The sequence below is a fragment of the Oncorhynchus keta genome, chromosome 30 (assembly GCF_023373465.1).
Source record: "Oncorhynchus keta strain PuntledgeMale-10-30-2019 chromosome 30, Oket_V2, whole genome shotgun sequence".
In the NCBI taxonomy this organism is placed as follows: domain Eukaryota; kingdom Metazoa; phylum Chordata; class Actinopteri; order Salmoniformes; family Salmonidae; genus Oncorhynchus; species Oncorhynchus keta.
The window spans coordinates 6,784,582-6,808,400 of NC_068450.1; the positions used below are offsets into that span (position 1 = coordinate 6,784,582).

General features: G+C 43.2%; 3 protein-coding genes and 1 non-coding gene across 5 annotated transcripts in view; all 4 read left to right on the forward strand.

Moving 5' to 3' along the window:
• Positions 1–194: 194 nt before the first annotated feature.
• On the forward strand, positions 195–15,983 carry pld7 (phospholipase D family, member 7). Of its 2 annotated transcripts, XM_052487369.1 has the most exons (13): positions 277–417; positions 517–607; positions 1,706–1,816; positions 2,495–3,502; positions 4,233–4,420; positions 8,975–9,158; positions 10,702–10,816; positions 13,312–13,439; positions 13,646–13,849; positions 14,163–14,302; positions 14,532–14,697; positions 14,877–14,976; positions 15,183–15,983. In XM_052487369.1, exons 3-13 carry the CDS (start codon positions 1,733–1,735, stop codon positions 15,374–15,376), a joined length of 2,511 nt encoding a protein of 836 aa, XP_052343329.1. In that variant the 5' UTR covers positions 277–417; positions 517–607; positions 1,706–1,732; the 3' UTR covers positions 15,377–15,983. The 2 variants fall into 2 exon arrangements, with proteins under 2 accessions (XP_052343328.1, XP_052343329.1); XM_052487368.1 differs by lacking the exon at positions 517–607 and having other exon boundaries at positions 195–417.
• A 145-nt stretch (positions 15,984–16,128) lies between these two features.
• Positions 16,129–20,275, forward strand: polr2g (RNA polymerase II subunit G). Its single transcript, XM_035766495.2, has 8 exons — positions 16,129–16,283; positions 16,645–16,754; positions 16,975–17,134; positions 19,162–19,212; positions 19,309–19,374; positions 19,497–19,568; positions 19,714–19,747; positions 19,835–20,275. Exons 1-8 carry the CDS (start codon positions 16,272–16,274, stop codon positions 19,846–19,848), a joined length of 519 nt encoding a protein of 172 aa, XP_035622388.1. The 5' UTR covers positions 16,129–16,271; the 3' UTR covers positions 19,849–20,275.
• Positions 20,276–20,622: 347 nt separating this feature from the next.
• Positions 20,623–23,819, forward strand: part of LOC118380265 (elongation factor 1-gamma-like) — a 28,642-nt gene continuing 25,445 nt past the window's right edge. The window contains 4 exon segments of the mRNA XM_052487370.1: positions 20,623–20,695; positions 21,906–21,983; positions 22,287–22,367; positions 23,095–23,158. Of these exon segments, the coding sequence (XP_052343330.1) occupies positions 20,684–20,695; positions 21,906–21,983; positions 22,287–22,367; positions 23,095–23,158 (235 nt within the window). The 5' untranslated portion in view covers positions 20,623–20,683.
• On the forward strand, positions 22,753–22,832 carry LOC118379484 (small nucleolar RNA SNORD36). The gene has a single exon (XR_004824653.1). It is a non-coding gene; the product is annotated as a small nucleolar RNA SNORD36 (small nucleolar RNA).

Below are 23,819 nucleotides of genomic sequence, written 5' to 3' on the forward strand. Positions count from 1 at the left end.
CTTTGTGTTGTTGTGATGGTTACCACCAACCCATCATCAAAGACAGGAAATCGCGGTTATTTCAATTTATTGTTTTGTGTGTGTTTGTGGTGTCTTAAGTTTTGCTAACACACCTAAATGTTAAACAAAAATAAGTTACCGGTGGATGCAATGCGTAGTAGGATAGTTTACAAACTAGTTATTTTTTGCTAATTTACAAACCAAAAAAAGTTTGTTTTTTGACTTTCTAATAGTTTTTTTTTTTTTTGCGCGAAAACATTAACGTTAGCATGCTAGGCTAACTGTCGTGACTTGGCTCTTTCTGAGGCTGTAAGTTAGCAAAAGTTGAAGATGGAGCTTCGCAGGAAATCTGTTCGAGTTGTGATGCAAGTCAGAAGGTCGACCCGTCTCAGGAAAAATAACAGCACGTTTTTAGAGGTGGGTGAATATTTTTTTTTTTTCTTTCTTCTGTTGTTGAATTGAGTGAGTTAGCTTTTCCGCCTTCCTCTCTCTCTTCCTCATCCGACTTGTTCATAGCCACGTAGCTAACCAGGTTGGCACTGGAGAGTGACAAGAGTACAACGCGTTCAGCGGGTTTGATTGTAGCTGGCTGCCGATAAAACTCCTGGTAAGTTTAACTACCAAGCTAAAAAAAAAAAAAAAAAATTAAAAAAATCATTGAATATACATTCAAAGTTTAGGTGGATCACTATACTTAGACGCCAGGTTTGAAAACTCGCTCATAGTTTCCCTTTTCCGAGTTTCAGTTTTGTCAGACTGGTCTCATAGACTAGACGTAACATCGTAAACTAAAGCTACATCAAATTAGTATGATTATGTTTGTTAAAGGGTTTAAAGATGGAAGGTTATTTGAGGTTAAAGCGAAAGGACGATGGGTGGGTGTGTGTATATAACGCGGAAGTGGAGCTATCCGAAAGGTTGCTGGATCGAATCCCAGCACAGACAATTGGAAGTTTTATTAGCAACTTTTAGCAACTGACATTACTTTTTTGTTGGTTTTTTTTGTTACTTTGTAACTACTTAGCATGTTAGCTAAAGCCCTTTCCCTACCCGTAACTCCTAGAGCTAATTTAAGCCATCTAACTTTAGTTAGCGTTAGCCTCTTAGCTAACGTTAGCCACAATAAATACGTTTAGCAAATACGTAGCATATCATACGTTTTGCAAATTCGGGAACATATATTGTATGTTTTGGCAACTCGTAACATATACAAATTGGATGATGGACATCCACAATATACTACAATAGCATAGAACAGGGATACTTAAGTAGAAGAGAAGGTCCGGTCATAGGTGGCAAAAGTCCATATGGAGTTTTAAAAACAAATTTCCCACAATTCTACACATTTTGCATGTTTTTAAAAGCTACGCATTCTTATGTGTCCTTTATATGATAACTGTGGTCGAAGCCCGGCTTAGTAAAAAATAAATAATACATATATTTCTTTTTCTGGACCCCACGGTCCATGTTGACCCCTGTCTGGATCCAGTCCGTAGTCTGACAGTTGGCCCATAGGACATCCACAAATTAACACATCCCATACGAAAACGTAACACGTCACACTAAATGGAGTGGTCTCGGATTTCACATGCATCATTTATACAAAATGCTCAGAACACATTGGTTGTATCCGTTGGAACTAGGAGTTTGCAGCAGGGTCATGTGCAAAATCGACCACCGAACATGATTGTGTGACTCGTTCTAGGATACAGAAGAGTTTCAGGACCAAGCTATGATGGATGATGATCATTCTCCCGCCCTGTCAGACGATGACGTCACCACGACGCGGTCTGAGGACTCCCACCCGGACGTGATGGTAGGTTTTAACAGTACACCAATGGTTTTGTTTTCTTTTTCTTTTGCCATATACACAACTTGGCATTGCCCTGTATCAAATCAAATGTATTTATAAAGCCCTTCGTACATCAGCTGATATCTCAAAATGCCGTACAGAAACCCAGCCTAAAACCCCCAAACCCAGCCTAAAACCCCCAAACAGCAAGCAATGCAGGTGTAGAAGCACGTATTATTTAGCCTACTCCTCACAGGAAATGAAACCATTTTACAGCTCTATGATGACCGTGTCTTGATTTAACGTTTCTTACTGTTTGCATTAAAGAAAGTGGAAGTGGAGACACTTTTAAAAAAACGTTGGCCTTGTCCCGTATGATTTACTCCTCACGGGAAAGGAAATCATGAATGTCTTTTTCGTATGTATTGATCATTTCCTTTCTGTTACTTTGCATTTGATGAAACTGTAGATGGGACACTGTGAAATGATTCATTTGACATTAAAAGACTTGTAGGTTGCGCTCGCCCCTCTCACTTTTTATTATCTACGATCTCTTCAAATTATTCACACACACCTTGCAACAAGCAACCTAAGATTTGTGTTTTTTTTTCCAGTTTACATTTTTTTTTTTTTATATTTAAAAAATCTGACATTCTCTCCATTCCTGACCCCGGGGGGAAATTCTTTTTTTTTGTAAAACAGGGAGCTAAGAATTGGACTGTAATGTTGAACCGGTTAGACCAAGAGGAAGACTCTGAGAAGAAAGAGGATGAAGAAAAAGAAGACGCGCGAAAAACTGGGAAACAACAACATGCATCTCGAATTCCTGCTTTTCACAAAACATTAGCCAAAAAACGCCCCACCACCACCAGCAGCAGCAGTCAACGCTCAGATCCACCTGCCTCATCTATTACCAGCAAAGAGTCTTCTAACCAGGCAGCTTTAACCGTTGCAGCTTCAACAAGCAGCAGTGGAGAGATGGCAAGATCAAAACTGCCCAATATTAGAGAAACAGGTCTCCCTCTTCCTACAGTCCGTCTACACAAACTCAATCCTCAGACCCTGTCTCATGCTGTTAGCTCCTCAGAGCAAAGCCCCAGCTCTCTGGATGTTACTCCACCCGAGGGGGATCAGGAGCAGCTCCATCCCATGACAGCAACCCCCAGACCGGCCCTCAGGGCTGAAGCAGGGGACTACGATGACCCGGGAGAACCACTTCATACCACTGGAGCTGCACAGAAGGCGACGGAGGAAGAGTTTGAGGCTGACGTTAGAATGGATGGCGGCGACGTCCCTTCTGGTCATGCCGAAAAGGAATCCCTAGAGACGGATGAAGGTGAGGAAGATGAGACCGATCTGAATCAGCCTGATGATGATGATGATGATGATGATGATGATGATGTAGAAACAGCCTACGAGGAAACTCCCTGTCAGGCTGAAGCCATGGAGATTGAGTTTCTGTTAGAAGAGGATGGAGATGGGTTGGACTCCTCCCCATTGCTGGAGGAGAAGGAGCTTGAGAAGCTCAGTGTTGAGACTGAGAGCTTCAGTGAATCAGTTGTTCGTGAGAATCAAGACAAGTCTGCCAACAAGGAGAAGGCTTCTGGGAAATGGTCAAAAACCCTAGAGGATACAACCGTCGCTGATACCGCAGTCCCCTCTAACAGAGCAGTGCCTCGGAGAACAGCTAAACCCAGTCAGTCAAACAAGGTGAGGTGTCTAGATACCAGTTCTTTCTCTTGATATTACCCATCTTGGTATGCCACACCATAAGCATCAGCTGTATTGTATTGATTTTATCTGCACTTGTACATTTCCTTTGTCTTGTTTTGTTTTGATTGTAGGCTATGCACAGAGTCGCAGACACAATGACCCCATGGAGATTGTCCCAACATAAGATAGTCATTATCTTAATGACAGAAACGTCTTAGCAGCCTGATCTTAATGACGTACAAACGTCTTAGCAGCCTGATCTTAATGACGTACAAACGTCTTAGCAGCCTGATCTTAATGACGTACAAACGTCTTAGCAGCCTGACCTTAATGACGTACAAACGTCTTAGCAGCCTGACCTTAATGACAGAAACGTCTTAGCAGCCTGACCTTAATGACAGAAACGTCTTAGCAGCCTGACCTTAATGACAGAAACGTCTTAGCAGCCTGACCTTAATGACAGAAACGTCTTAGCAGCCTGACCTTAATGACAGAAACGTCTTAGCAGCCTGACCTTAATGACAGAAACGTCTTAGCAGCCTGACCTTAAAGACAGAAACGTCTTAGCAGCCTGACCTTAATGACAGAAACGTCTTAGCAGCCTGACCTTAATGACAGAAACGTCTTAGCAGCCTGACCTTAATGACCTACAGACAATCCCTTCTTGTAATAGTTCACATGATCTGTTCTCTTTCTCATGTTTTAAATCTCACTCTTAAATTTGTAGACATCATGGTGCTGGAGCTTTGCACTATTCTGCCTTTTCCCCTCCACTCTGCTTGTGATTGGAGGATTCGGTCAACACGTGTGGCACTATGGGATGCCTCTGTCGGTGTCACAGTTGATGGGACAGTTGGAGCTGCACTGGCTGGAGGGACTGTGGGTGCCACACGAGCCTTGTAACTCAGATTGTCGGTAAGAAAAGAAGTGTGACAACAAGATAAATTGTAACATATTTTATTTGACCCTTCACTAAATCTATTCACATGTTTGTATATGTAATTTATAAGTAATTAATTGTTTCACAGCTTTTGGTGGATGTTGGGACGGCTCTAGATTTTTTGGGGGGGAAATATTTAGTGCACTGCTTTGGACCATTTGGGGTAATTTGGGATGTACCCTATGGGTGGTTCTGGTAAGAAGCAGAGCACATTCTAGGGAATAGGGTGGCGTTTTGGGACACAGCCATGGGTTTGTTACCGTTGGCATCATCTACCACATTGACATCGTCATAGAGATGTCTAATCTCTTAAAGAGCGACTGCTTTTAAAAAGCAACAAATCCCTTTGAGAAAGACCTGTAATGGCATTGATATGAGCCAGAAGCAGCTATTCTAGTTGTTACAATTGACTACAACGTGTAAAAGGATCATTTTGGTCAGTATGTCAATCTCGTCTAAAACGGAGCTCGTAACATCTGTGTGTCACAACGGGTAAATGAAGGTTTGGTTTTGATTTGACGATGTCCACTTGCCCACTAACGTGGGGTGTGTTAAACTCGTAATGACACAACGACAAGGTTCCAGTTTACCAACGTTTACTAAACTCCATTAGCACTCAGGCCAGGTTCATCAACAACGAGTCTGCTGCGCAGGCGTACTAATAACAGAGCGATAGCCCCCTGGCAATAACAGAGTGATAGCCCCCCGGCAATAAGAGCGATAGCCCCCCGGCAATAAGAGTGATAGCCCCCCGGCAATAAGAGCGATAGCCCCCCGGCAATAAGAGCGATAGCCCCCCCGGCAGTAACAGAGTGATAGCCCCCGGCAGTAACAGAGTGATAGCCCCGGCAGTAACAGAGCGATAGCCCCGGCAATAAGAGTGATAGCCCCCGGCAGTAACAGAGTGATAGCCCCGGCAATAAGAGTGATAGCCCCCGGCAATAACGGAGCGATAGCCCCCCGGCAATAACAGAGCGACAGCCCCCGGTAATAACAGAGCGATAGCCCCCGGCAGTAACAGAGTGATAGCCCCCGGCAGTAACAGAGTGATAGCCCCCGGCAGTAACAGAGTGATAGCCCCCCGGCAGTAACAGAGCGATAGCCCCGGCAATAAGAGTGATAGCCCCCGGCAATAAGAGTGATAGCCCCCGGCAATAACGGAGCGATAGCCCCCGGCAATAACAGAGCGACAGCCCCCGGTAATAACAGAGCGATAGCCCCGGTAATAACAGAGCGATAGCCCCCCGGTAATAACAGAGCGATAGCCCCGGTAATAACAGAGCGATAGCCCCGGTAATAACAGAGCTACAGCCCCGGTAATAACAGAGCGATAGCCCCGGTAATAACAGAGCGATAGCCCCCGGTAATAACAGAGCGATAGCCCCCGGTAATAACAGAGCGATAGCCCCCGGCAATAACAGAGCGATAGCCCCGGCAATAACAGAGCGATAGCCCCGGCAATAACAGAGCGATAGCCCCGGCAATAACAGAGCGATAGCCCCGGTAATAACAGAGCGATAGCCCCCGGTAATAACAGAGCGATAGCCCCGGTAATAACAGAGCGATAGCCCCGGCAATAACAGAGCGATAGCCCCCGGCAATAACAGAGCGATAGCCCCGGTAATAACAGAGCGATAGCCCCCGGTAATAACAGAGCGATAGCCCCGGCAATAACAGAGCGATAGCCCCGGCAATAACAGAGCGATAGCCCCCGGCAGTAACGGCAATAACAGCGCGATAGCCCCGGCAATAACAGCCCAGCGATAGCCCCCGGTAATAACAGAGCGATAGCCCCCGGTAATAACAGAGCGATAGCCCCGGCAATAACAGAGCGATAGCCCCCGGTAATAACAGAGCGATAGCCCCGGTAATAACAGAGCGATAGCCCCCGGTAATAACAGAGCGATAGCCCCCGGCAATAACAGAGCGATAGCCCCCGGCAATAACAGAGCGATAGCCCCCGGTAATAACAGAGCGATAGCCCCCGGCAATAACAGAGCGATAGCCCCCCGGCAATAACAGAGCGATAGCCCCCGGTAATAACAGAGCGATAGCCCCCGGTAATAACAGAGCGATAGCCCCCCGGTAATAACAGAGCGATAGCCCCCGGTAATAACAGAGCGATAGCCCCCGGTAATAACAGAGCGATAGCCCCCGGTAATAACAGAGCGATAGCCCCCGGTAATAACAGAGCGATAGCCCCCCCGGCAATAACAGAGCGATAGCCCCCGGTAATAACAGAGCGATAGCCCCCGGTAATAACAGAGCGATAGCCCCCCGGTAATAACAGAGCGATAGCCCCCGGTAATAACAGAGCGATAGCCCCCGGTAATAACAGAGTGATAGCCCCCGCGGTAATAACATAAATATAGGGATACATGAAGTTAACAGGGTAAACAACTGTGGTGATTGCTTTCTATCCAGTAGCGTAGACGGTAGGACAGACATGTCCAGCAGCTCTGACTGTCGACGTAAAACACCACGGCACGTGTGTTTTTGTTTTTTTTATTTGAGAAATACAGCACCAAACACCTTTTAGTTGGATGTAAAATTGCTCAACAACAAAAACATATTCTACAAAAAAAAAATGTTAACTCAAGATATCTGGAAGCAATTTTTTTTTTTAAATGATCTTAGATTCATTCTGGGGATTTTATAGGAAGTGAAATTGATTCCCTACAGTGTCTCATGGAGGACAATAATTAACCAAAAGCAGAAACGGTCAGGAAACAGCTTTTCTAATTAGCAACAGAAAAAACACGAGCCAATCGGTGTGTTCAGTTTCTCTTTAATAAGACTATCTGTAGCTGGGTCTGTTATCTCCTCTGGCCCTCTCCCACCGCAGAACCTGTCTGCGTCACCACCTGCCCAACGTCTGCAGTTGGAGATTACTGTGTTCACCCAACACATGAATAGTCAATAGCCTGCTTCATTTTCCCTTTGTGCTGTACAGCTAACTCCAATGGTCATTTTGACTATACAGTATAAACTGATCTGGGACCAGGCTAGCAGGTCACAGCTTTCTCATGTCATAATGTCTTAACAGTCTTGCACAGTTGAAGTTGAAGGTGTCACTGGACTCGTGTGAACCAAGTCCAGTGACTTGTAATGTCCAGGGCCAATATAGAAGACAGTGTACTTGGCATTGGGACTCCCGAGTGGCTCAGCGGTCTAAAGCACTGCGTCTGAGTTCAAGAGGCGTCGCAACAGTCGCTGATTCGAATCCAGGCTGTATCACATCCGGCCGTGATTAGGAGTCTCATAGGGCGGCACACTACACTGGCCCAGCATCGTCCGGGTTTAGCCGGTGTAGGCCGTCATTTGTAAATAAGAATTTGTTCTTAACTGCCTTGCCTCGTTAAATTCAACTTTTTTTTTAAGTGGTTCACTCTTGATAAAGGGATATTTTTCTGCTCTGCTGTTGAAGGCATCTCAAACACTTTTGGTATTTTGTGGAAATGGAGCACATCCAATATCTCCAGTCCAGTTTTTTTTTTTTTTTTATGTAATTTTACTGTTATTTACCTAGGCAAGTCAGTTAAGAACAAATTATTATTTACAATGACGGCCTACCGGGGAACAGTGGGTTAACTGCCTTGTTCAGGGGGCAGAACAACAGATTTTTACCTTGTCAGCTCGGAGGATTCGATCTTGCAACCTCTAACCACTAGCCCAGAGCGTTGGACTAGTAACCGAAAGGTTGCAAGATCGAATCCCCCGAGCTGACAAGGTAAACAATAAACTTTGTTGTTCAATGTGTTATTTAATGTCTCTGCCTGTTTGTTCTATCAACCAATCACATTTTATTTGTCATATGCTTAATTGACAACAAGGTGAACACCGCAGTGAAATGCTAACTGACCGGTCGTTATCCAACCAGGCAGAGTTAAAGATAAAAAAATTTTTTTATAGAAATAGTGACACTGAATAAAGAGGAAAAATAACATGGCTATAGACAGGAAGTAGATAATAACATGGCTATAGACAGGAAGTAGATAATAACATGGCTATAGACAGGAAGTAGATAATAACATGGCTATAGACAGGAAGTAGATAATAACATGGCTATAGACAGGAAGTAGATAGTAACATGGCTATAGACAGGAAGTAGATAATAACATGGCTATAGACCGGAAGTAGATAATAACATGGCTATAGACCGGAAGTAGATAATAACATGGCTATAGACAGGAAGTAGATAGTAACATGGCTATAGACAGGAAGTAGATAATAACATGGCTATAGACAGGAAGTAGATAATAACATGGCTATAGACAGGAAGTAGATAATAACATGGCTATAGACCGGAAGTAGATAATAACATGGCTATAGACAGGAAGTAGATAATAACATTGGCTATAGACCGGAAGTAGATAATAACATGGCTATAGACAGGAAGTAGATAATAACATGGCTATAGACAGGAAGTAGATAATAACATGGCTATAGTGTGTAGCCCTAATAGAATTGACATGTGTCTGGAGCGCCGCTGTAGCCCTAATAGAATTGAATTGCTCTTCTCTAATCAGTGTGAGCCTGGTGGAAAGCATCCCTGAAGGCCTCTTCTACCCACTGGATTCCTCGTCCCTGCCAAGCATTTCTGATACATGGACGAACCTACTGACCAGGGCCAACAGCTCTGTGGACATAGCTGCCTTCTACTTTACCCTCCGAGACACTGACCTGGGATTCACAGAGCCTAGTGCTGCACAGGTAGGAGAATACTGCCCTGAGACTCAGAGCCTAGTGCTGCACAGGTAGGAGAATACTGCCCTGAGACTCATAGAGCCTAGTGCTGTACAGGTAGGAGAATACTGCCCTGAGACTCACAGAGCCTAGTGCTGCACAGGTAGGAGAATACTGCCCTGAGACTCACAGAGCCTAGTGCTGTACAGGTAGGAGAATACTGCCCTGAGACTCATAGAGCCTAGTGCTGCACAGGTAGGAGAATACTGCCCTGAGACTCACAGAGCCTAGTGCTGTACAGGTAGGAGAATACTGCCCTGAGACTCAGAGCCTAGTGCTGCACAGGTAGGAGAATACTGCCCTGAGACTCATAGAGCCTAGTGCTGCACAGGTAGGAGAATACTGCCCTGAGACTCATAGAGCCTAGTGCTGCACAGGTAGGAGAATACTGCCCTGAGACTCATAGAGCCTAGTGCTGCACAGGTAGAAGAATACTGCCCTGAGACTCACAGAGCCTAGTGCTGTACAGGTAGGACAATACTGCCCTGAGACTCACAGAGCCTAGTGCTGTACAGGTAGGAGAATACTGCCCTGAGATTCATAGAGCCTAGTGCTGTACAGGTAGGAGAATACTGCCCTGAGACTCATAGAGCCTAGTGCTGTACAGGTAGGAGAATACTGCCCTGAGACTCATAGAGCCTAGTGCTGTACAGGTAGGAGAATACTGCCCTGAGACTCACAGAGCCTAGTGCTGTACAGGTAGGAGAATACTGCCCTGAGACTCAGAGCCTAGTGCTGTACAGGTAGGAGAATACTGCCCTGAGACTCAGAGCCTAGTGCTGTACAGGTAGGAGAATACTGCCCTGAGACTCATAGAGCCTAGTGCTGTACAGGTAGGAGAATACTGCCCTGAGACTCATAGAGCCTAGTGCTGTACAGGTAGGAGAATACTGCCCTGAGACTCAGAGCCTAGTGCTGTACAGGTAGGAGAATACTGCCCTGAGACTCATAGAGCCTAGTGCTGTACAGGTAGGAGAATTCTGCCCTGAGACTCATAGAGCCTAGTGCTGTACAGGTAGGAGAATACTGCCCTGAGACTCATAGAGCCTAGTGCTGTACAGGTAGGAGAATACTGCCCTGAGACTCATAGAGCCTAGTGCTGTACAGGTAGGAGGAGAAAAAGGTTGATTTGTATTTTTAACATGTTTTGGGGGTTTACCATTTAATAAAACAATATATATATAAATTTAAAGGAAAACATTTTAATCTATTTTGTGTGTTGGTGATAATATACAAATGAATCACACAATCATCATAACATCTCAAATGACTTCCCCAATTCCAAGTGTACTGGTGGATGTTTAGGATAGCTGTACCGTTGACTTCTTTTGTACATTGATCAGTTCTATTTTGGTGTGTGTGTGTGTGTGTGTGTGTGTGTGTGTGTGTGTGTGTGTGTGTGTGTGTGTGTGTGTGTGTGTGTGTGTGTGTGTGTGTGTGTGTGTGTGTGTGTGTGTGTGTATTTTATTTAATGTGTTGTCACTTTGACCTGTATGTGTTTTTGTTACAGGGTAAACAGGTCTTCAAGCAGCTGATGGAACTGGAAGCAAAAGGAGTGAAACTTCAGATTGCTGTTAATGGTCCTCAGAATGATAATCGAGACACGGCTGATTTAGCCAGAACGGGTACATGCAGCTACTTGCACATCTGTCACCACATCTGTCACCACATCTGTCACCACATCTGTCACCACATCTGTCACCACATCTGTCACCACATCTGTCACCACATCTGTCACCACATCTGTCACCACATCTGTCACCACATCTGTCACCACATCTGTCACCACAGCTGTCACCACATCTGTCACCACATCTGGCCCTGCTTTTTGTTCTTCAGGTTATGCATGTATTCTGTAAATGACTGGCAAATGGACTGATGTGGTTGTCTATCCTACCTTTAGTTGACTGATATGTGGTTGTCTATCCTACCTTTAGTTGACTGATATGTGGTTGTCTATCCTACCTTTAGTTGACTGATATGTGGTTGTCTATTCTACCTTAGTTGACTGATATGTGGTTGTCTATCCCACCTGGACTGATGTGGTTGTCTATCCTACCTTAGTTGACTGATATGTGGTTGTCTATCCTACCTTAGTTGACTGATATGTGGTTGTCTATCCTACCTTAGTTGACTGATATGTGGTTGTCTATCCCACCTGGACTGATGTGGTTGTCTATCCTACCTTTAGTTGACTGATATGTGGTTGTCTATCCTACCTGGACTGATGTGGTTGTCTATCCTACCTTAGTTGACTGATATGTGGTTGTCTATCCTACCTTAGTTGACTGATATGTGGTTGTCTATCCTACCTGGACTGATGTGGTTGTCTATCCTACCTTAGTTGACTGATATGTGGTTGTCTATCCTACCTTAGTTGACTGATATGTGGTTGTCTATCCTACCTTAGTTGACTGATATGTGGTTGTCTATCCCACCTGGACTGATGTGGTTGTCTATCCTACCTTAGTTGACTGATATGTGGTTGTCTATCCTACCTGGACTGATGTGGTTGTCTATCCTACCTTAGTTGACTGATATGTGGTTGTCTATCCTACCTTAGTTGACTGATATGTGGTTGTCTATCCTACCTTAGTTGACTGATATGTGGTTGTCTATCCTACCTTAGTTGACTGATATGTGGTTGTCTGTCCTACCTTAGTTGACTGATATGTGGTTGTCTGTCCTACCTTAGTTGACTGATATGTGGTTGTCTGTCCTACCTTAGTTGACTGATATGTGGTTGTCTGTCCTACCTTAGTTGACTGATATGTGGTTGTCTATCCCACCTGGACTGATGTGGTTGTCTATCCTACCTTAGTTGACTGTGATATGTGGTTGTCTATCCTACCTTTAGTTGACTGATATGTGGTTGTCTATCCTACCTTAGTTGACTGATATGTGGTTGTCTATCCTACCTGGACTGATGTGGTTGTCTATCCTACCTGGACTGATGTGGTTGTCTATCCTACCTTAGTTGACTGATATGTGGTTGTCTATCCTACCTTAGTTGACTGATATGTGGTTGTCTATCCTACCTGGACTGATGTGGTTGTCTATCCTACCTGGACTGATGTGGTTGTCTATCCTACCTTAGTTGACTGATATGTGGTTGTCTATCCTACCTTAGTTGACTGATATGTGGTTGTCTATCCTACCTGGACTGATGTGGTTGTCTATCCTACCTTAGTTGACTGATATGTGGTTGTCTATCCTACCTTTAGTTGACTGATATGTGGTTGTCTATCCTACCTTTAGTTGACTGATATGTGGTTGTCTATCCTACCTTAGTTGACTGATATGTGGTTGTCTATCCTACCTTAGTTGACTGATATGTGGTTGTCTATCCTACCTTAGTTGACTGATATGTGGTTGTCTATCCTACCTTAGTTGACTGATATGTGGTTGTCTATCCTACCTTAGTTGACTGATATGTGGTTGTCTATCCTACCTTAGTTGACTGATATGTGGTTGTCTATCCTACCTTAGTTGACTGATATGTGGTTGTCTATCCCACCTGGACTGATGTGGTTGTCTATCCTACCTTAGTTGACTGATATGTGGTTGTCTATCCCACCCCTGACTGATGTGGTTGTCTATCCTACCTTAGTTGACTGATATGTGGTTGTCTATCCTACCTTAGTTGACTGATATGTGGTTGTCTATCCTACCTTAGTTGACTGATATGTGGTTGTCTATCCCACCTGGACTGATGTGGTTGTCTATCCTACCTTAGTTGACTGATATGTGGTTGTCTATCCCACCCCTGACTGATGTGGTTGTCTATCCTACCTTAGTTGACTGATATGTGGTTGTCTATCCTACCTTAGTTGACTGATATGTGGTTGTCTATCCTACCTTAGTTGACTGATATGTGGTTGTCTATCCTACCTTAGTTGACTGATATGTGGTTGTCTATCCCACCTGGACTGATGTGGTTGTCTATCCTACCTTAGTTGACTGATATGTGGTTGTCTATCCCACCCCTGACTGATGTGGTTGTCTATCCTACCTTAGTTGACTGATATGTGGTTGTCTATCCTACCTTAGTTGACTGATATGTGGTTGTCTATCCTACCTTTGTTGACTGTCTAACCTCCTGCTTGGTTTTTGTGTCCAGGTGCAGAGGTACGGGAGGTGGATCTCCAGTCAGTGACGGGAGGTATCGTCCACACCAAGCTGTGGGTCGTGGATCAGAAACACCTCTACCTGGGCAGTGCCAACATGGACTGGCGGTCCCTCACACAGGTATTTCCTAAAGTACTGATATAAAATACCGTCCTCTCTAGTTCATTTATTTTGATTTTTTTACTAGAAAACATTGAACTGTTGAACAGGGAAACTGATGAAACAGACATTTTTATTTAATTTATTTTTTAACCAATTAATGTCTCATTATATATCAATGCATTGATCGATGATTGATTGATTTCACGATTGATTGATCACCTCAGGTGAAGGAGGTGGGAGTTTCAATGGAGGACTGCAGCTGCCTGGCACAGGATGCGTCAAGGATTTTCGGGGTGTACTGGAACATTGGTGCTCAGAAAAATGGCTCCCTACCCCCCTTCTGGCCTGCCCGATACTCTGCCCTCTCTAGCTCCAAGCACCCCTTAAATCTCAAACTCAATGGAGTCCCTGCACGAGTATATCTCTCTGTGAGTTGGATCTTGTCGTTTTTTTTCTGCGTTCCAAATGGCAACGTGTATCCCTACATAGTGCACTACTTTTGAACAGAGCCCTATTCCCTACATAGTGCACTACTTTTGAACAGAGCCCTATTCCCTACATAGTGCTCTACTTTTGAACAGAGCCCTATTCCCTACATAGTGCACTACTTTTGAACAGAGCACTATGGGTAAAAAAAATGGTGTTCTTTGAGATGCCGTCTTTGTCTAAATAACCCTTTCCACTCATATTTTGCATAATGCTACTGAATGTTTGTTTTAACTAACTGTCCTATTGTTTCAGAGCGCTCCACCCCAGATATCAGCTTATGGACGTTCCGACGATCTATCCACCATCCTCTCTGTCATCGCAGACGCCCAGAAATATGTCCACATCTCAGTCATGGACTATCTTCCCCTGTCCCAGTTCACTGAGCCACTCAGGTGACTGTCCGTACTCGGCTGAATCCTAACTTCCACTTGAGTAGAATTGTTTCACTTCTCCCATTGACTTCAGTGCCGGAGTGAAAATGAAACTTAAGTGGAAGTTAAGATTCACTCCTTAAATCATTCTCTAACTTTGTATCCGATTTTATTCATGAAGACGTTTTATTGGATGTATGTTGTGCATATGTTTTAAACGTCTAACCAATCAGGTCCATTTCTGTATTAGGTTCTGGCCTGCGATTGACTCAGCCATACGGGCAGCAGCGTGTACTAGAGGGGTAGAGGTCAACCTACTAGTGAGCTGCTGGTCACACTCTCCAGGCTCCATGTTCCTCTTTCTACAGTCCCTGACCGTCCTCAACAGACCTCCCCTGGGATGCAACATCAATGTGGTACGTTTGCTGTTTTAATTTCTCTCCTTTTTAAAAATGTTTTAAAAGCCATAAAAAATACTTGTAGACAGCTAAAGCAAGCACACAATTTTCTTCAGGAAATGTACCTTTTTTTTTTCTTCTAGTTTTTGCATTCGGTTGTTGTCACTCGTGTCCTATTTCCATGATGTGTCCTACAGAAAGTGTTTGAGGTGCCTTCGACAGCAGAGCAGAAAAAGATCCCATTCTCAAGAGTGAACCATGCCAAGTACATGGTGACCGACCGAGTCGTCTATATTGGTACTGTACATCACAATCACTAATCGTTGGACAAAATGTCCGTTGCTTTCATGGATTTGATTCTGTTGCAAAACCAAAAGTCTACTGTTTGTTTATTTTTTGACAATATAAACATTACATTGCACGTAGCATTCTGTTGTACACAGAAATGTTTTGGACCTGCCATAACATTACACTAACTTGTATCTTGTATTGTGTGATCACAGGAACGTCCAACTGGTCAGAGAACTATTTCACCCACACTGCAGGTATCGGGCTGGTGGTGAACCAGACCGGTTCTGTGGTGGGACAGGGCCAGAGGAGTTTACAGGTCCAGCTACAGGAAGTGTTCCTCAGGGACTGGACATCTCAATACGCCCGGATCCTTCCCAATGACGATGTCAAACACTGTGGTAGATGATGCTAACGGCGATGACTCAGGGCTTCATCCCAAATGGCACCCTATTCCCTATCTAGTGCACTACTTTTGACCAGAGAAAATAGTGCACTATAATGTAGAGAATCGGGTGGGTGCCATTTTGGGACACAGAACCATATTAGTTTTAGATAATTGTTTTGGCATATACTTTCACCGGCTCTCAGAATGCTGCCTATCATAATAAGAGCATGCGCTTACCTTGCATTGCTTAGTTGTTGTTTTTTTAAACCACTCCCATTTGACAATTCTGTTGTTACATGCAGCATTTGACTGTATATATTTGCAAATTTTTGGTGAAAACATATTTTCTACTTGAGTGATTTGCTGTATCTTTGTTTTCCCCCTTTATGAATGGAAGTGTCAATATTGAATCAATCTTGAAGTTCTGTTTTTGATGAATTTCTTTTGCTTTGACCGACTGAGGCTGTCAGTGACTCAAGGCATGTGTTGTCTATAAAGGAAAAGACTGATGACCTTTGTCATGCCAGGTGCATTTTTGTGTTATGTCATATGTTTATACCGTTTTTCAACCAAATATGTTTCAACTTCATTCTTATTCTTGAAATTAAATATTTGTTATTATTTTTAAGCCAACAAATCCTTGTCTTTTATCACAATCAGTGATCACATTATTGGGACCAAAAAAGCTCATGTGTTCATGATCCAGTCTGTTTTAAGGTGATGAAAGCTACACAGGGCTTTTATTTTGAAATCCAACGTCACACAAGTCTTCTGCTCCGGAAGTAAAAGTGTTTTTTCCCGGAAGTTAAACATCAGTTTCCTGTGATTTGTTGCTGGATTTAATCATTTAGAGTCGATTCGATATTTTCTGATAAATTAAACAGAAGACGACAGTCAAGGAAGAGTGAGCGGGAAAATGTTTTATCATGTAAGTAGTAGTTAGATTTGTATGATATTGTGACGATAACATGCATCACCATGTCTAACTATGCTATCTCTAGTGCTAGCTTTGTTAACCGGTTGGATAGCTAACTGCTCTCTTAACTAACTGTTGCCAAAAGTGAAAACAAATCAACGTCCATAATAGTTCTGCATATTTAACGGGTTTATACCTGTCTGGTGATGTTCGTTTGTTAAAAGCAGCTATGAATCAGATATCTACGTTACTTAGACTTAATGAAAGTGCTAGCATTCTCAACAATAAACAGTACAATTATTCAGGTACAGTAATTTAGTACTATTGTAAAACAAACTGTACACTAACATATATATACATATATAATTCACAGATTTCCCTGGAGCATGAGATCCTGCTCCACCCTCGGTACTTTGGTCCCAATCTCCTGAACACTGTGAAACAGAAGCTCTTCACAGAAGTGGAGGGAACATGCACAGGAAAGTGAGTGGTATTGTGCCAGGGCGGCTTTCCTTTCATTAGCCTGGAACCGATAAATCAGTATTGCTGAGTGTAGTGAGATTCAGTGTGGACTCCAGGCTAAATTTCAAAGTAGAATAAAGACTAAACATTTGACAGTTTCACAAAACTGGGTAGGTTGTTTTGACCAGTAACAAGTTGATTTGCTTGCTCACTTAATTAATGACACTTGACTCTGTTCCAGATATGGGTTTGTCATTGCGGTGACCACCATTGATAACATTGGTGCAGGTGTCATCCAACCAGGCAGGGGATTTGTGCTTTACCCAGTCAAGTACAAGGCTATCGTTTTCCGTCCATTCAAAGGCGAGGTGGTAGATGCCGTGGTTACCCAGGTCAACAAGGTAAGGGAACGAAGGCTACGTCCCAAGCAGAAACGTATTCCCTTTATCAGGGATCCTCAGCTAGATTCAGCCGCGGACCGATTTAAATATATATATATATATATTACACACACACAGTGGGGAGAACAAGTATTTGATACACTGCCGATTTTGCAGGTTTTCCTACTTACAAAGAATGTAGAGGTCTGTAATTGTTTTATCATAGGTACACTTCAACTGTGAGAGACGGAATCTAAAACAAAAATCCAGAAAATCACATTATGATTTTTAAGTAATTAATTAGCATTTTATTGCATGACGTACATCTATCTATCTTATGCGAGAGAATAATTTGGAACAGATTTCCAAAATTGCAATCACTTGATTTGTTGGTTGTTTTTACATTTCTTATGTCCAATGGTTAATAATAAAGCCCAGTGGTTAGAGTGTAGAGGCGGCAGGTAGACTAGTGGTTAGAGCGTTGGGTCAGCAGGTAGCTTAGTGGTTAGAGCGTAGGGTCGGCAGGTAGCCTAGTGGTTAGAGCGTAGGGGTGGCAGGTAGCCTAGTGGTTAGAGCGTAGGGGCGGCAGGGTAGCCTAGTGGTTAGAGCGTAGGGGCGGCAGGGTAGCCTAGTGGTTAGAGCGTAGGGGCGGCAGGGTAGCCTAGTGGTTAGAGCGTCAGGTTAGTAACCGAAAGGTTGCTAGATCAAATCCCCGCGCTGACAAGGTAAAAATCAGTCGTTCTGCCGCTGAACAAGGCAGGTAACCCACTGTTCCTGGACCAGTTAACCCGCTGTTCCTGGACCAGTTAACCCGCTGTTCCTGGACCAGTTAACCCACTGTTCCTGGATCAGTTAACCCACTGTTCCTGGATCAGTTAACCCACTGTTCCTGGATCAGTTAACCCACTGTTCCTGGATCAGTTAACCCACTGTTCCTGGATCAGTTAACCCACTGTTCCTGGATCAGTTAACCCACTGTTCCTGGATCAGTTAACCCACTGTTCCTGGATCAGTTAACCCACTGTTCCTGGATCAGTTAACCCACTGTTCCTGGATCAGTTAACCCACTGTTCCTGGATCAGTTAACCCACTGTTCCTGGATCAGTTAACCCACTGTTCCTGGATCAGTTAACCCACTGTTCCTGGATCAGTTAACCCACTGTTCCTGGATCAGTTAACCCACTGTTCCTGGATCAGTTAACCCACTGTTCCTGGATCAGTTAACCCACTGTTCCTGGATCAGTTAACCCACTGTTCCTGGATCAGTTAACCCACTGTTCCTGGATCAGTTAACCCACTGTTCCTGGATCAGTTAACCCACTGTTCCTGGATCAGTTAACCCACCGTTCCTGGATCAGTTAACCCACCGTTCCTGGACCAGTTAACCCACCGTTCCTAGACCAGTTAACCCACTGTTCCTAGACCAGTTAACCCACTGTTCCTAGACCGTCATTGAAAATAAGAATTGTTTCTTAACCGGCTTGCCTGGTTAAATAAAGGTAAAATTAAACTTGTGGGGGGTCAAATTAATTCAATGTTCTAGGTACAAAAAAATACACAACATTTACTGTACCTAGACCTACATGATGTCCTAATGAGAATAACTAGAGGTTGCATAAATCCATTGTATGCTGACAAGACACTGGAGTAGTTCAGTGAACTGGGACAGTGGAAGACGGTACATGGCTGAGATGTGGACATATTTCTGGGGAAATCAATGGATAAATGACAGAGGATGGTGGAAAGATCATCTGAGTGTCCATAAGCTGATACCTGTATCTGGCGTTGTGCGATCTGAAAGAATGGGATAGTTAATTTAACTATCAGAAGCATTATGCAAAATATGAGTGGAAGGAGTAAGAAAAAAAAAAAGAACACCCTCCTCCCTTTAAAAGTGCTGTACTTTTGACCAGAGCCAATAGGGTGCCATTTGGGACACACACCAATCTTCTTTGATCTCATTAACATCTGAATAAGGATTGACAAGAAAATATCTTATTGTTTTCATGGTGTGTTGAAATTTATCCAAGATGTTCTATTCTTTTCAGGTTGGCCTTTTCACAGAGATCGGCCCCATGTCCTGTTTCATCTCTCGTCACGTAGGTCCACATGGAAATGTCTCCTTTTAGTGGTTGAATGGTTTTATTCAGGAACTCTTTAATAAATGTCAATGTGGTTACTTACTGTTTCTGCAGTCCATTCCCTCAGAGATGGAGTTTGACCCCAACTCAAATCCTCCCTGTTATAAGACCACTGATGAGGTAAGACACTAAAACTAGCCCTCCTCTTCACTAAAAAAAATGTGGTCGTCATTTGTAAAATAAATATTTAGGTAACATGGATACATGTCCTCTTATTAAGGATTCTGTCTTCTCCACATTAGGACATTGTAATCCAACAGGATGATGAGATTCGGTTGAAAATCGTGGGAACAAGAGTGGATAAAAACGACATAGTGAGTACACTGTCAAATCACCATAAACTAAGGATGCTACCTGATAGGTAAAATAAAAAAAATCCTCGCCGATTGCAAGCCACCGCTAGCTATCTGAAGAGACCTGCAAGTTGTAACTTGGAATAATTTATTTCTTCTGTTTCAGTTTGCCATTGGATCCCTCATGGACGATTACCTGGGTATGTTGACGTTATTAGTCTTCTTTCATTGGGTGTCAAATAAATAATTGATCTGTCATTTTTATTTTATTTTATTTTGTTTCTCAGGTCTTGTCAGCTGATGTCCCTGCAGTGCTACGGTGGTTTATCAACCTACATCTCTTATATTTCGTGTAAATGCCCCTACAATACAGTATTGTCAATACAAATATTTTTCCAAGTTGATCATGTGGTATTGCTGCACATAGTCAAGTTCTGTACTTATTGGGGAAGGATCAATGATCCTTTGACACAGTATGAATGCATACTATTGAAACCACAGAGCCTGGTGATAAGCAGGTGGTTGTTGTCGTAGGGTAGCCTCGTGGACTAGTAACCGAAAGGTTGCAAGTTCAAATCCCCAAGCTGACAAGGTACAAAATCTGTCGTTCTGCTCTGAACAGGCATTTAACCCACTGTTCCTAGGCCGTCATTGAAAATACGAATTTGTTCTTAACTGACTTGCCTAGTACAATAAAGGTATAAAAAAATAAACAATTTAAAATGCTACTGTGTCTTCTGAGTTACCCTTCAGTTGCTGTTGTATATTGTATTTCGACAACTTGAGAACTGAAATAAACTGGTTTTTTTTTTTAAATAATGTGTACCTTGTCTCCTTTGAGTGTTCTGTCATTGTAAAATATGCTTTGCCTTGGTTTGCTCCATTTTGTATGTGTTGTGCTTTTTCAAATGACAATGCACACAACAAATAGGATACGGAGTTATCCATCACATTAATTGAAACCTACTTAGAAAAATGTAATACATTTTATTGTTTAAATGTAAATGTTTACCCATATTTTCTTATTTGGGCAAAATATGATTTATATTCAGTCAAACTCTGGTTACAGCGACGCGCCCGAACTGGCAGTAAATACGTCACTGGTGCGCGTCCACGTTCTTTCTCTCGTCCTAAAGATGGCGGCAGGGGTGAGTGAACTGGAGAGATGCCTTTGTCACAGAATTTATACTTGCGTTTTAACAACCATCTGTACAATATCAGCCCCATCCATCCACTTATCCGCTATCTTTTAGTGCATCTGAAATATTTATGCCCTTTAAACGTCATTGCCGTGTTTATTTGTACCCCTTTTTCAGTCTTTCTTGACGATGCAGCATAATAGCTTGGGTGGTGGTTAAATGACGCCTCTTTCTGTGCCTTATGCCACGTTGGGTTTCTTCAGAGTTCGTGACGAATAATGAATGATATTTCATCGCAGTCGTATGTATACATGGCATATTTAGGACTTTAATGTTCTAATCAAAGCATCAACATATTGCCATCCGGAGTCTATTGGTAGCTTACTTGTGACCAGCTAACTAACGTTAAACTGAACAATAATGTAAACGTAACGTGTTGGTCCTATGTTTCATGAGCTGAAATAAACGTTCCCAGACATTTTCTGTACGCCCAAAAAAGCGGAATTCTCTTAAATTTTGTGCACACATTTGTTTACGTTCCTGTTAGTGGGCATTTCTCCTTTGTCAAGATTATCCATTTAGCTGACAGATGTGGCATATCGAGGAGCTGATTAAACGGCATGGTCATTACATAGGTGCACCTTATGCTGCCGACAAGATAATGTCCACTAAAATGTGCGGTTTTGATGCACACCACAAATGTCTCAAATTTTGAGTTTAAAATTGGCATGCTGACGGCAGGAATCCACCAGAGCTGTTGCCAGTTTTTTTTTATTGTCTGTTAATAATTTTGTTTAGTATATTTTACCTCTTATGTTTGTGGGATTGGAGGAAGAAAGATGACGAGTTAAGGCTAACTGACAGGCTCACCATTTAACTCTAGCCCAGCCTCGCTGACGCTATGCTATTTTCCAGATTTATTTTTGTTGTTGACCACTTTATTTCTCTCTGCCCCCCCCATTGATTTAAGTCACACAAATCATACAAGGGTAAAATCTCAATTACTTTTGTTATATTATTTGACCTATTGGTTAAAAGGTGTTTTTGATTGGATACCCTACATAGCCTACTGGTAGAACCCCATAGTTGTGTAGCTTCTACTAGTTCCTGCCTAAACCACCACCACCTGGATCTAGAAGCACTGCTGTGTACATGGTTTTTCCTCCGCCATTTTTTAATAAAGTTGTGTTTAAAAAAAAAACTCTTCTCCCTTCCACAGACTCTGTACACGTATCCAGAAAACTGGAGAGCCTTCAAGGCTCAAATTGCAGCCCAGTACAGCGGTGCACGCCTCAAGGTACTACACGTTTAAACCTGCCTTCATCATATGTCTTTTTTCTTATTGTCCTGTGTTTTGTTGTTAAATTATGTATTTATAGTTTTTTTTTACTGCAGCTGTAAGGATGACAAACTAACTCTGTTTACACAGGCAGCCCAATTCTGATCTTTTTCCCACTAATTGGTCATTTGACCAATCAGCTATTTTGTCCATAATTGGGAGAGAAAAAAAAGAAAAGAAAAATCAGAATTGGGCTGCCTGAGTAAACACAGTCTAATTTTCCCTTTAGGATGAATTAAGTATCATCTGGTCTCTCTTAAGGTGGCCAGCAGCGCCCCCGCCTTCACCTTCGGACAGACAAACCGTACCCCTGCCTTCCTCAACAACTTCCCCTTGGGCAAGGTGAGTTTCAGCATCCCCTTTTGTAATGAGATGCGTCTTAAATGGGTACCCTATTCCCTACACAGTGCACTACTTTACCAGGACCCTATATATAGGTAATAGGGTGCGACTTGGTATATGGTTTCCATGGTTTCCATTTCAGTCATTTAGCAGACGCACTTATCCAGAGCAACTTACAGGAGCAGTTGGGAGTTAAGTGCCTTTGCTCAAGGGCACAACGACAGATTTTTCACCTAGTCACCTCGGGGATTTGAACCTGCGACTTTTCGGTTACTGGCCCACCGCTAGGCTACCTGCTTTACTGTGTACACATCCTTGAACTTGGACGATAATATTTTGTATTGTCTGTGGTTGTAGGTTTATATTCCATAAAATAGTTTGTATGATGCAATGATGATTTTTTTTTTGAATTTCTTCACCTGAAATAATAATGAAGTTTTATTGAGCTTTTTAACCCTGAGCATCAGACGTAAACAGACTATGTTAACTTAGCCTGATCCCAGATCTGCTGTCATATCCACTCCTCGTCGTGCCAAACACGGCAAGGTATGGCACAGACTGGTGCCCAAGCTAGATTGAACAATGGGTTTCATATCAATGCTGGATTTTCCCATAAATAAAACAAAATGGTTGTTGTCGCCCGTCTAGATACAGGTGTTGGAAACAGACTCAAACTCATCCAAATAAATGACTGAATTTGTTTTGTTTTTACTGTCCCCCTCAACAGGTACCAGCTTTTCAGGGCGACGACGGCTTCTGTCTTTTCGAGAGTAATGCCATTGCTCACTACCGTAAGTCTGTTTCACATCCCGTCTTTTTCAGGGGTTCGTCCCAAATGGCACCCAATCCTCTACATACAATAGTGCGCTATCTTTGACCGGAGGCCATAGGGAATATGGTGTCATTATGGACTCTAGCCCTTCTGCATTTTATGTGGACTGAAAGTGTCCGACGATGAATTCAGAGATGCAAACTAGTCACCTTTTGGCCAAATGTACAGGTTTGAATCCAAAATAGGTGACCTATGTGATTTGTGTAGAAGTTTTTTGGGGGGTTGGATCACTACTGGCTTTAAGGGGGGGTTTGGATCACTACTGGCTTTAAGTGGGGGGTGGATCACTACTGGCTGTAAGTGGGGGGGGTGGATCACTACTGGCTGTAAGGGGGGTTGGATCACTACTGGCTGTAAGGGGGGGTGGATCACTACTGGCTTTAAAGGGGGGTGGATCACTACTGGTTTTAAGGGGGTGGATCACTACTGGCTTTAAGGGGGTGGATCACTACTGGCTGTAAGGGGGTTGGATCACTACTGGCTTTAAGGGGGGTTGGATCACTACTGGCTTTAAGGGGGTTGGATCACTACTGGCTGTAAGGGGGTTGGATCACTACTGGCTGTAAGTGGGGGCGGGTTGGATCACTACTGGCTGTAGGGGAGGAGGATCACTACTGGCT